Source organism: Castor canadensis, chromosome 7, assembly GCF_047511655.1.
Source record: "Castor canadensis chromosome 7, mCasCan1.hap1v2, whole genome shotgun sequence".
In the NCBI taxonomy this organism is placed as follows: Eukaryota; Metazoa; Chordata; class Mammalia; order Rodentia; family Castoridae; genus Castor; species Castor canadensis.
This window is the reverse complement of record NC_133392.1, coordinates 156,075,510-156,088,210: the sequence shown is the minus strand read 5'-3', so window position 1 is coordinate 156,088,210 and position 12,701 is coordinate 156,075,510. Positions and strand designations below refer to the sequence as shown.

Here is a 12,701-nt window from a genome sequence, read left to right as displayed (position 1 = left end):
AATAAAGTAGGAAAGAGGGCAAGGTTGGTGACTTTCTCTCAGCTCTGAGGTTTTCTCACCAGTTTGTCTTTATCCCCATTGTATAGATTCAGAAATTGAAGCATTGTGGGGTTGAGTGACTTATCTTGAGCTTACATAGGCATCAGTAGTAAAGGTTGAATTTTACCTGCCTTTAAAATAATGAAATTCAAAACTTGGAGCAAATCCTCAGAGGTTGGAGAGTCCTCAGATTCCTGTGAGAATTTAAAGTGTCTTTCAGGCTTCCTGTTGTGTTGGAATATATGCATAAACACATTTTGAAAAATTAAAATACTCCTTTAATTTCAATATTAAATGTAGGGTTTGATTAGGATATTTTAGGTTATATTACATCAAAAAGATCATACAGTCCTCAAAGACTAGCACTACAGTAAAAGATAGGTAGAATTAATTTTGAAAATTATATACTACTTGAAAAATGCAAAAGACTAACATACAAGTTGTACAGAATGAGATGAATTGTAAATGTAAAGTCCGAAGCATTTTCATAAAGTGGACATATCTGGGAAATTCCACATTTTTGCTTTTTCTTTTAAAGCCCTCTGAAAGCTCACTTAATGTCTTTCCCAACCCTCTTCTCTGTACCCTCATTTCTTCCCACCAGGAATAACCATTATCCTAACTAATATTATAGCTTAGATTTTCTTGTTTTTAAACTTTACCTGGAACCATACAATCTATCAATCTATGTATTTTTTTTTTACGTTGGAATTCTTTTGCTCTATTGTTGGTATGAGTTTTCCACCCTGTTTCATAGAGTGATTTCATTCATTTGATTAGATTCTAGGGTAAGAGTGGATGATAATTTATCTTTTTTTTTTTTTCTCCAGCATTACTGGGGTTTGAACTCAGGGCCTCATGCTTGTTAGGCAAACGCTTTTCCCACTGGAGCCACTCTACCAGCCACCCTAGTTCTTAAAGTACTTTCACATAGACAGGTGGCCTTCTATACCCACAGGTTCTACATCAGTGTTTCAATCAACTGTGGATCAGAAATGATGGGGGAGGAAGTTTTGTCTGTATCTCATGCATGCGGACTTTTTTCTTGTTATTATTCCTTAAGTAATGCAGTATAACAATGATTTACATAGTATTTATATTACATTAGGTATTGTAAGTAATCTGGAGGCTTAAAGTATATGACAGGATGTGTGGAGGTTATGTGCAAACATTACACCAATTTATATAAAGGACATGAATGTCCCTAAGGTAAGGAGGGTGGCCTCAGAACCAGTCGTCATGGATACTTTGGGTTGACTTTACCATTCTGTTTGGTTACAACTACCTGGGAAAGCTATGCAGGGATGATTTTATTAGCCCTGTTTGTAGCTGAGGAAATGGTGACATAAAGTTTAAATATATTTCCCAACTTTAGTCAGCACACCTAATTCATGGGTGCCCACAACTGGGTTTTTGACTGATCCTAGGTTCATTTTGCTCTGTTAAACTCCATTTCTTTCTTTCTGAGCCTTGTGTGCACCACCACTGGGATCTGTACCCCATGTCTTCGCACTGCACAGTCCTTTTGTCTGTTCTTCACCAGGGTGGATTCTATGAGCATCATTGTGATGACTCTTTTCTTTTTTTTTTTTTGGTACTGGGGTTTGATCTCAGGGCTTTATGCTTGCTAGACAGGTACTCTACCACTTGAACCATTCCACAGCCCTAAAAATGGTGTGTTCATGCTATACATGGTCATTTTTCTTTTCTTTATTTTTTTTGGTGGAACTGGGATTTGAACTCAAGGCTTCATGCTTGCAAAGCAGGCACTCTACCACTTAGCCACACCTCCAGTCCTCATTCATGATGACTCTTGTGTATACCCTCAACTCCCTTGTTCCTCTCTTCCACTAACCAACTGCCTGTCAAAACCCTGCCTGGGGTTGAATCCAGCTTCCTACCTGCGCTGCATCTTTGGAGTTTTGTGGCTGGAGACAAATACACAACCTTGTTGACTAGCCTCATTGTGGCCTCATTGGTTTCATTCTTAATTCATGACACCAGTCTCAAGTGGTGAGGAGATTGCATAGTGCTGCCCAGCAGTTCTACTTTCTCTCCTCAGTATGTTCATTCCTTCAGCCTTCTAGATGGCCACTCTTTTCTCTTTACACCCATAGCTCCTCTTCCCACACTGAGCTGATGAACTTGCTTCCTGTTTCACCAAGAAGATAAAGGCAGAGCCAAACCTCTTCACACTCCCACCATATATCTCCCTACTTTTTACATCTGCACCTGTATCCTCTGCCTTCTTCCCTGTAACTGTGTGTGAGCTGTTCAAATAGCATCCTGTCCCTATTCCTACCCAACCATCCAGCTCTAGTGTTACCTCTTGTCTCTCATTACTGCATTTTCCACTTAGTCTGCATTCACACACTGTATTCTTCTCCATCTTTAAAATCAAGCAAGCAGAAACTTCTCTTGACTCTGCTCACCCCCTCCCATTTATCCACTGTTTTTTGATTGCAGAAATCCTCAGAAATCTGTACTTTGTTTCTACTTTTTCATCCCATTCTTTCTAAGACTCACTCCAATCATTCATTCTCAAAATAGCTCTTGCCTAGATCTCCAACCCCCTCCTTACTGCTTGATCCAATAGTCAACTCTCAGTCTTCATGTTCATCAAACTAAATGACATCAGCACAGTTAGTCACTCTGTTTTTAAATATTTGGATTGGTTTCTGGGAAGCCATTCTCAGTTCTCCTGGAGAACTCTTGCTACCAGGTGTCTCTGGACACCAGTTTCTGGATCTTGATTGGTTTTAAATCTATTCCCCAACTGGCATGTTGTAGGGCTTTGTCCTCAGACTCTACCCCCACTTTTCTCTCTCCCCACTGAGAACTAAACTCAGGGCTTCTATTGCTAGATAAGCTTTCATCAGTCCTTTTGTTTTTAGTGTGTTTTCAGATAGATCTCACATTACTTTGCCTAGGCCAGCTTCAGACTTTGATCCTCCTGCCTCCATCTCCCGAGTAGCTAGAACCACAATCATGTGCCACCATGCCCAGCTTGTTTTTGAGCTAGGGTCTTGCTAACTTTTTCCTGGACTGGCCTTGAACTGTAACGCTTCTCCTCTTATGTCCTGAGTAGCTGGTATTATAGGGGTGCCACCACCAAGCTTGGCCATCCTCAGACCTTAACTACCTGCATGGCCTCCTCTGGTGTCATGGCTTTAAATGTCATCTGGAAGCTGACAGCTCTCAAATTCTCCTAGCCTGTCCTCTGTTCGGTATACTGTGTCCCTGCTTCACAACTCCAAACTGATATGCTTAGTTGTTAGGCCCAAAACTTTGGTGTCACCTTTACTTCTACTTCTGCCACACTGTGTGTCCATTCCATCAGCAAATCCTGAGCGCTTGAGCTGTGCTTTTCACAATAGACTCCAACTGGTCACTTATCCACAGTGTTTGCAGCTACCCACTCCAATCCAAGTCATTGTCCATCCTCCCTCCTCCCAAGGAAGCCTCCTGTGTACTCTCTGTCCCTACAATTTGTTCTCCATAGAAGCCAGAATAATAATTTTAAAATGTAAACCAAATAATGACATTTTTCTGATCCAGTGTGATCCTTCCCAATCTCTGCCTCCTGATTAGCTAGAATTGCTGGAGTGCCACCATACCACACCTAGTCCCAAAGTTTAGTTGTTTGTTTGTTTGTTTGTTTGTTTTGTGGGACTGGGGCTTGAACCCAAGGCTTCACGCTTGTAAAAACAGGCACCGTATCATCTAGACACACATCCAGTCCATTTTGTTCTGGTTGTTTTGGAGATAGGATGTCCTCAACTATTTTCCCAGGCTGACCTCGAACTGCAAACCTGATCTCAGCCTCCCAAGAAGCTAGGATTACAGGCATGAGCCACGGGCATCTGGCCCAAAGAGTTTTTGTATGGGTGGGTTATGTCTGTTAATACTTAATTACCATGTTAGAAACTAAAACTAAGAGGTTTGAGAAATACTTACTAATTAAAAAATAAAAACCATAATTTGTCAATATAAATACCATGTTAATGAAAGTGACTACTTCATTTCCTACAAACATATTTAGTGAAAGGATTGACATTTTTAACTTTTATAAAGTTTTTTTTGTGGTACTAGGGTTTGAACTCAGGATTTTATGCTTGCTAATCAAGTGCTCTACTTTGAGCCATGCCTCCAGCCCTGTTTTCACTTTGTAAATATTTTTGATGTCTGAATTAATAGAAAACAGCTGGGTTCTTATATTAACTTCTATATTGGGGACTTGGAGTGGTAAAGTACCCCTGTATCCTACCACTTGGAAGGCAGAGGCAGGACAAGTGCAAGTTTGAGGCCAGCTTGGACTATGTAACAAGACTGTATCTAATAAGTCAAAACAAAACAATTCCTCCAAGGGCTGGGCTTCTAGTTTTGGTGGTAGAGCACTTGTCTTGCATGTGCAAGGGCCTGGGTTTGATTCCCAGAACCGAAAAAAACAAGACGACAAAAACAACAACAACAAAAAAACCCCACAAAAACTTCTGTATTGAATATGTTGTAGAATCACATCTGGAATACTCCCCTGGATATTTGTGAGAGAATGAGAGTGAAGAAGAGGCAAATATTTTGGTATTTTTATAAAAATACTTCTGGCCTCATAATCCGGTAGGGTCTTGTATGTTTGTGACCTGCTGTTGGAGCAGCAGGAGATCACTGAGAGTTTATTGACTGGTTAGAAATTAACAACCAGCAAAATGTGGGGAGGCATTGCTGTTGTCCACTGGGGTTTTTTGGGTACGTATTTGTTTCCTATTTGTATTTTATTTTCTTATGGTGCTGGGTATTGAACCCAGGGCTTTACACATGCTAGTCAAGTGTGCCAACTTTTATCACTTGATAACTTTGGAGCGTTTGAGAAGTAGCAGGTTATATTTTCTTTGAAGTCATGTAAAACAACCTAAACATTCTGCTCTCAAAGCTGGCAGTAAAATTTGTGTCTTATTGTAACTTCTGTTTCTTTCCTTCATTGGGTTAAATTGACTATTTTAAATCTTACCTATTTGAAAGCTTCTGTTCATCAAAAGAAATGGTCTCTAAACTGAAGAGAACACCCACAGAGTGGGAGAAAATATTTGCCAGCTACATATCAGACAAAGAACTGATAACCAGAATATACAGGGAACTTAAAAAACTAAATTCTCCCAAAACTAATGAACCAATAAAGAAATGGGCAAGTGAACTCAACAGAACTTTCTCAAAGAAGAAATTCAAATGGCCAAAAAACACATGAAAAAATGCTCACCATCTCTAGCAATAAAGGAAATGCAAATTAAAACCACACTAAGATTCCACCTCACCCCTGTTAGAATAGCCATCATCAGCAACACCACCAACAACAGGTGTTGGCGAGGATTCGGGGAAAAAGGAACCCTCATACACTGTTGGTGGGAATGTAAACTAGTACAACCACTCTGGAAAAAAATTTGGAGGCTACTCAAAAATCTAAACATTGATCTACCATTTGATCCAGCAATACCACTCTTGGGGATATACCCAAAAGACTGTGACACAGGTTACTCCAGAGGCACCTGCACACCCATGTTTATTGCAGCATTATTCACAATAGCCAAGTTATGGAAACAGCCAAGATGCCCCACTACTGAAGAATGGATCAAGAAAATGTGGTATCTATACACAATGGAATTTTATGCAGCCATGAAGAAGAACAAAATGTTATCATTCACTGGTAAATGTATGGAATTGGAGAACATCATTCTGAGTGAGGTTAGCCTGGCCCAAAAGACCAAAAATTGTATGTTCTCCCTCATATGTGGACATTAGATCAAGGGCAAACACAACAAGGGGATTGGACTTTGAGCACATGATAAAAGCGAGAGCACACAAGGGAGGGGTGAGGATAGGTAAGACACCTAAAAAGATTAGCTAGCATTTGTTGCCCTTAACTCAGAGAAACTAAAGCAGATACCTTAAAAGCAACTGAGGCCAATAGGAAAAGGGGACCAGGAACTAGAGAAAAGGTGAGATCAAAAAGAATTAACCTAGAAGGTAACACACGCACAGGAAATTAATGTGAGTCAACTCCCTGTATAGCTATCCTTATCTCAGCCAGCAAAAACTGTTGTTCCTTTCTATTATTGCTTATACTTGCTCTACAACAAAATTAGAAATAAGGGCAAAATAGTTTCTGCTGGGTATTGAGGGGGTGGGGGGGCCGAGGGAGGGGGCAGAGTGGGTGGTAAGGGAGGGGGTGGGGGCAGGGGGGAGAAATGACCCAAGCCTTGTATGCACATATGAATAATAAAAGAAAAATAAGTAAATAAAAAAATAAATCTTACCTATTTGAAATGCCCAAAAGGTACCATTTTATTGAAATAACAGCAGTACTGAAAAAAAAAAAAAAAGCAGCAGGTGTTTTATGTTTAGCAGGGTAGTATGCTTTTGGAAATTCATAATATCAGTCAAGCGGTTACATACAGTAAACAGGCCATTAAGGTCCAAGTTTTAAGAAGGGAAGTGGGAGCTTAAAGAATGCTGAATGCTGAGTTGCTTTTCTCAAATGAATACTTTCTTTTCAAGGCATTTTTGGTTATCAAGCTCTGTCATGGTTATTGGCGGTTGTCAAGTATTGTGAATGTTGTTATTTTCCCATGTAGTTGAGTTTCTGCTGTTCAGTTACAGAATGCCTTTTCTGTTGTAGATTCGACGGAGACGCCTGGCACGACTTGCTGGTGGACAGACCTCCCAGCCGACCACCCCTCTTACCTCTCCCCAGAGAGAGAACCCTCCTGGGCCTTCAATAGCAGCATCAGCTGCAGGCCCTTCCCAGAGTCTTGGTCTCAATGTCCACAACATGACCCCAGCTACCTCCCCGATAGGTGCAGCAGGTAAGCCTCAGGCTCCTACCTGGGAAGTGGCTATACTTTAAAATTTTTTTTATTTATTGTTGTGCTGAATAGGGGTAAATTGTGACATTTACAGAAGTTCTTACAATATATCAAATATATCATAGTTGAATTCACCCTCTCTACCATTCTCCTTTCTGGAGTAGTTTTAACAGGTATCATTTTTCCATTTACATAAATGTGTACACAGTATTGTGGCTATACTTTTGATCCTAGCTTTTTGTTAAACTGATGGTCCTGATGTTTTCACAGCACCTTAAAGCCAGCAGTAGTTTAAAGATAAAGATTATTGCAGTGTGTTTTGATATTTTCATTTTGATAATTATCTGTTAAAACTAATTGTTTTCCTTTTCTGTACCTTGTATCTTCTGTTTTTTTCAGACTCAGGTCTTACCTCTGATGGCAAGGTGATTAAGACTGAATTTGGTTTTCTCTTCTCTCTATTCTCTCCTGTCCCTCTTCTCTCCCTTCGCTTTTTCTCTTCCTCTCTCTCTCTCTACTTTCCCACTGAGCTGCATCTCCAGCCCTTAAAATAAAATAATCTGAAAGCGCAAGATTGAAATAATGGTCACTGGGCTGGCAGAGTGGATCAAGTGATAGTTTACCTAGCAAGCATGAAGCCCTGAGTTCAGATGCCAGTACCACAAAGAAATAATAATAATGGTCAAATAACAGCTCTGGGATTATGGATTTCTTGTCTTCCTGCTACACTGGCACAGAAGTTTCCTCTAGGTATCACTAGCTGTTGGGGGTGTATCTTGGTGATAGAGTGCTTGCCTGACGTGTGCAAGGCTCCGGGCTCCATCCCCAGCTCCATCCCCAGCACTGACGAACAGACGTCTTCCGATACGGTATAACTGTCTCATCAACAACTGCTTAACGATAGCGATAGTGAAGGTTTCTTTCTTTCTTTTTTTTTTTTTGAGGTGGTTGGGTTTGAACTCAGGGCCTGCACTCTGAGCCATACCAGCTCTTTATTGTGAGGGTTTTTTTTTGAGATAGGGTCACGGGAACTATTTGTACGGGCTGGCTTTGAACCTCGATTCTCCTAATCTCTGCCTCCTGAGTAGCTAGGATTATAGGTGTGAGCCACTGGTGCCTGGCTAGGTTTATTTCTTTAAAATAAATGAGTTCATGGTTGTTATCTAGGACTCTTTTGGTTTAAAAATGATGATATTGACCCATATTGTTAACTTGAAAATATTTGTTTCTGCATGAACTTTTTTATTAACCATAATAGTGTCATTATATGTATAATTACTGTTTTATAATTACTTTAGGGGTTTTTCATGTGGGGGGACTAGAGTTTGAACTAATTATTTGATACATGACTGTTAGTTCACAGCTATTGGTGCTCTCTGCCTTGGCCTTCCAGGTGACCTGTTTTGACCCAGGAGTCAATTAAAAGTAGTTGCAAGCCCGGCACTTGTGGCTCACGCCTGTAATCCTAGCTACTTGTGAGGGCGAGATTGAGAGGATCGTAGCCCAAGGTCAGCCTGGCAAAAGTTTTCGAGACCCATCTCACTGGATAAAGGGATTGTGGCTCATATCTGTCACTTAGGAGGAAGCCTAAAATAAAAGGTCCAAGCCAACCTGGTCAAAAAAGAAAGGCCCTGTCTCTAAAAATAATCAGAGCAGAAAGGTCTGGAGGTATGGCTCAAGTGGTAGAGCACCTGCCTCCCAATACTGTCCCCCCTCAAAAAAAAAAGTATTTGCAACTTCTGTTACTGTACCTCATTAGACATCAATGTAGGTTCCTCTCCATGAAGGGATAAATGCCTATCCATATTAATTATAAAAGATCAAAGTCTAGACCCAAGCATCAGTTAGTAGTAAAGAATGCTTTTGTCTGCAGTGTTGCTTCTGTACATCTTTGAGAAACTGTGATGGTCTTCTGGTAGGATTGAAGGGCTCAGGATTCCAGTGGTGATTTTGTCTTTTCCTTGGAAAAAGTGTGCTGTTTGTCTTACTATGGTTAGCCCATACCTGCAGTTCTAGAATTTGTTGGGCGAGATCCTCTCTCTTTTTCACTTTGTCTGTCTTGCTTTGTTACATCATGATTCAGGTTACATACTATTCCCCACCTTCCCTCTGCATCATGCACTGGAACAAGGCTAGAGAAAAATGCTTAACTATGCTGTCCACCCCAGTTCAGATTTATGATCACAAACTCAGGTAGATAACACTGTCAGGCAGTTATACTGTGTTTCCCAGTTCACTTTCCCACCCTGCCAGTTGAGTTTATACTTTACCCTCCAGTGTACAACACCTCATTCTCCACACACACTCTCCCAGGCTTCTATTATATTGAGAAAACTAACACAGGCAAAAGGGAACCTACATAAACTCCCCCATTGCATCCATCTGCTTACCTGTATGTGTGCCCAGTTCTTGTTAGGACAAACTGTCCCTGTTCTATTGAAACCTAGACTTTAGATCCAATTTCCTCTCACCTACTCAGAGCCATGGGTCTAGCAGTTCCTTTTTCTCTCCTGTCTCATCAAGGTTTCCAACTCAAATGGATTTTTATAATAGCCTGTATATATGCTGTATATGTACTGTTACTTCTTCCATTTTGGGATTTCTTTTTGTTGACAAAATTCAGGGCCTTACGCTTGCTACTCAGGTGTTCTGCTGCATCCCCAGTCCCCATTGTGGAACTTTCAAAAAGGAACTTTATTTGAACTCAGGACTTTGGGCTTGCAAAACATGTGCTGTTCAGCCCGAGCCACACCTCCAGTTTATTTTGCTTTGGTTATTTTGAAGCTGGGATCTCAAGAACTATTTGCTTGGGTTGGCCTTATATCATGATCCTTCCAGTCTAAGCCTCCCAAGTAGCAAGATGGCAGGTGAGAACCACTGGCACCTGGCAAAAGGAACTTTTTTTTTTTTTTTAAACACACTAGTCATTTTGTTTTTATTTTGGTTTATTTATATATTTATTTTATTGTGCTGGGTGAGGGTACATTGTGGTATTTACAAAAGTTCTTATGATATAAAAATATATCATACTTGAATTCACCCCCTCCACTGTTCTCCTTTATCTCTCCCTCCCCCAACTTCTGGGGTATCATTCAACAGGTATCATTTTTCCATTTACATATATGTGTACACAGTATTTACACTATATGTACTCTCCTGTGCCCCAAAAGGAACTTTCTTAATCCCTTTTCTCTGCTAGCTTCTACCCAGTCTTTAGTACTTCACAAAAAAACCCCTGGAATGATTTGCATGTCCTCTTTCCTCTCCTTCTGTCTTTGCATCCTCTGCTGAGTTGAGTCCATGTGAGGAAGGCCTCTTGTGGTTTGCTTGTAGTCACTGTCTAGTCTGATCTGTCAGCCTCATTTGCATGGCTTTCACTCTCTTTCTTGAAACACTTTTTTCTTTTGGCTTCAGAACATCACTTTCCCTGGTCTTTATCCTGTTTCTATCTGTTCCTTCTTCGATGTTTGCATGGTTCCTTTTCATTTCCCTGGCTTCTAAGTTGCAGGATGCCAGGGTTCAATATTTAATCTTGTTCTATGTTTATTGTCTTACCTGGTCTTATTGTTTATTGTCTTATCTGGTTTCCTGGCTTTAATTACTACCTCTAATTTGATGATTCCTAAATTTATATTTCTAGCTCAGACCTACTCCTTGAACCTCAGACTCATAATCCAGTGACCTATTGCCTTCTCTACTTGTATGTCTAGTAAGCATCTCACAATTAAAAACCAATTTTTTTTTTTATTTTGCTGTACTGGGCCTTGAACTCAGGGCCTATCCCTTCAGCCATTCCACCAGCCCTTTTTTTGTGATTGGTTTTTGGAGATCTTGTCTCAGGAACTATTTGTTCAGGCTGGTTTTGAACCATGATCCTCCTGATCTCTGCCTCCTGAGTAGCTAGGATTACAGGCGTGAGCCACCAGCACCTGGTCATAATCAAGTTTTGATACTTCCTCACATCTTACCTTCTTCCAGGACCCTGTCTCAGTAAATGACAACTCATTTTGGCCAGTTGCTTAAGCCTACATATTCTCTTTTTATTTCCTGTGCTAAATTGGGATTGGCAAACTCTTTAAAGAGCCAGATAATCTGTTTTAGGCTTTGCAGGCCTTGAGGTTATAACTATTCATCTCTACTCCCAGAATCCAAAAGCAACCGTACAAGTATGTACATAAGAGTCTATAAACAAACAAACAAACAAGTCTATGTTACAATAAAACTTTATTTACAGCCAGGCATTGGTGGCTCGTGCATGCAATCCTAGCTACTTGGCAGGCTGAGATCAGCAGTTCCAGGCCAACCTGGGTAAAAATGTTCCCAAGACTCTCTCAAAATTAACCAGAGGAAAAAAGCCTGGAAGTATGGCTTAAGCAGTAAAGCACCTGCCTGGCATTCACAAAGCCCTGAAGTCATCTCCCAGTATGGCTTTAAAAAAAAAAAAGAAGACAAAATAAAGGTGACCAAAAGAGGTAGTAAGCTGAAGTTGGCCTGTGGACTCTAGCTTGTTTACCCCTGCTCTCAATCTGTCAGCAGAATAGAAAGAGACTGGGTTTTTGCTACCCTTATCTTCTCCAGCACTACTGCCTAGGCCCAAGGGACTAGCATCTCTTGTCTGGATTATTGGTGTGACATACTGTCTGATCTTTTAAGACCCAGGCTCGTTGTACTTTGGTCTGTTCTCAGTGTAGAGCCACAAGGCCCCCCACTGACAAGTAGGTACAGCATCGTATAAGAGCAATGTTACTTTGCACAGCAGGCTCAGTGTTATTACTAACTAACAGAAACACTCAGGCTTCTCTCTAAATGGTTAGTTCTTGGCAGGGCACCTCTATGCTATGAAGTCCTGATTATGTTTCTCACATAATCAACCATTATTCATGATCACAGACAGGTGGATATTTTAGCTATGCTTTGGCAAGTTGGGTAAACAAGGTTCTATGATTTATTAAATAAACAAGTAAAAAGAAACAAAAACACTCCATCAGGCAGATTATGTCAGCTTTCTATTCTGAGTCCTCCAGTGGCTCCCTGCCTCCATCTGGATAAAAGTCCCTACTGTGCCCCCAGGGCCCTGTGTGACTGGCCCTTTACAAGTGACCTCTCTTCCACTACTCTTCTCATTATTTCTGCTCAGGTGAACTAACTTCTCTCTGTTCCTAGCTCATTCCAGGCCTTTACATTTGCTATTTTTTTGCCTAGGATGTTCATCTAGAAACCCACTTGCCTTTGTTTCTCAACACTTCAGATGCTTATTCCACTGTCACCTTCTCATAAGATTATCTTTGGCTATTGTCTAAATTATGAACCTCCATCTGATGTGGCATGTGTATTATTTGTGTATCCTGTTTTATCTCCCTTCCTTACTGGAGTGAGGGACGTATCTCCACTTTGTTCACTGCTATGTCTCCAGTACCATCAGCAGTGCTTGGCATATGATTTATTAAATCATAACAAGATGAGTTAATAAATGAATCATGAAAGAAAATGGCAGAACAACATGGGCATGTATAGCTTAAAGAAACTTTAAGAAAATATAAGCTGGGTGCTGGCATCTTACACCTGTAATCCTAGCTACTTGAGGGGATGAGATTAAGAGGATTACAGGGTAAGGCTACCCCAGGCAAATAATTCTTGAGACCCCATCTCCAAAGCAAAATGGAGTGGAGTGTGGCTCAAGTGGTAGAGCACTACTTTGCAAGTTCAAAGTCCTGAGTTCAAACTTCAGTCCCACAAAAAAAAAAATGATGACAGCTGTCTTTAAAAAGTGAAAAGCTTCCATGAGAAAGATGATTGCTTGTGCTC

At 40.6% G+C, this 12,701-nt stretch overlaps 1 protein-coding gene across 2 annotated transcripts in view; it reads left to right on the top strand.

Moving 5' to 3' along the window:
• Positions 1 to 12,701, top strand: part of Ube4b (ubiquitination factor E4B) — a 122,620-nt gene that overhangs the window by 27,441 nt on the left and 82,478 nt on the right. For both annotated transcript variants that reach the window (XM_074081391.1, XM_074081390.1), the window contains exon 2: positions 6,710 to 6,896. In XM_074081391.1, coding sequence (XP_073937492.1) covers positions 6,710 to 6,896 — 187 coding nt within the window. The remainder of the gene's footprint in view (positions 1 to 6,709; positions 6,897 to 12,701) is intronic.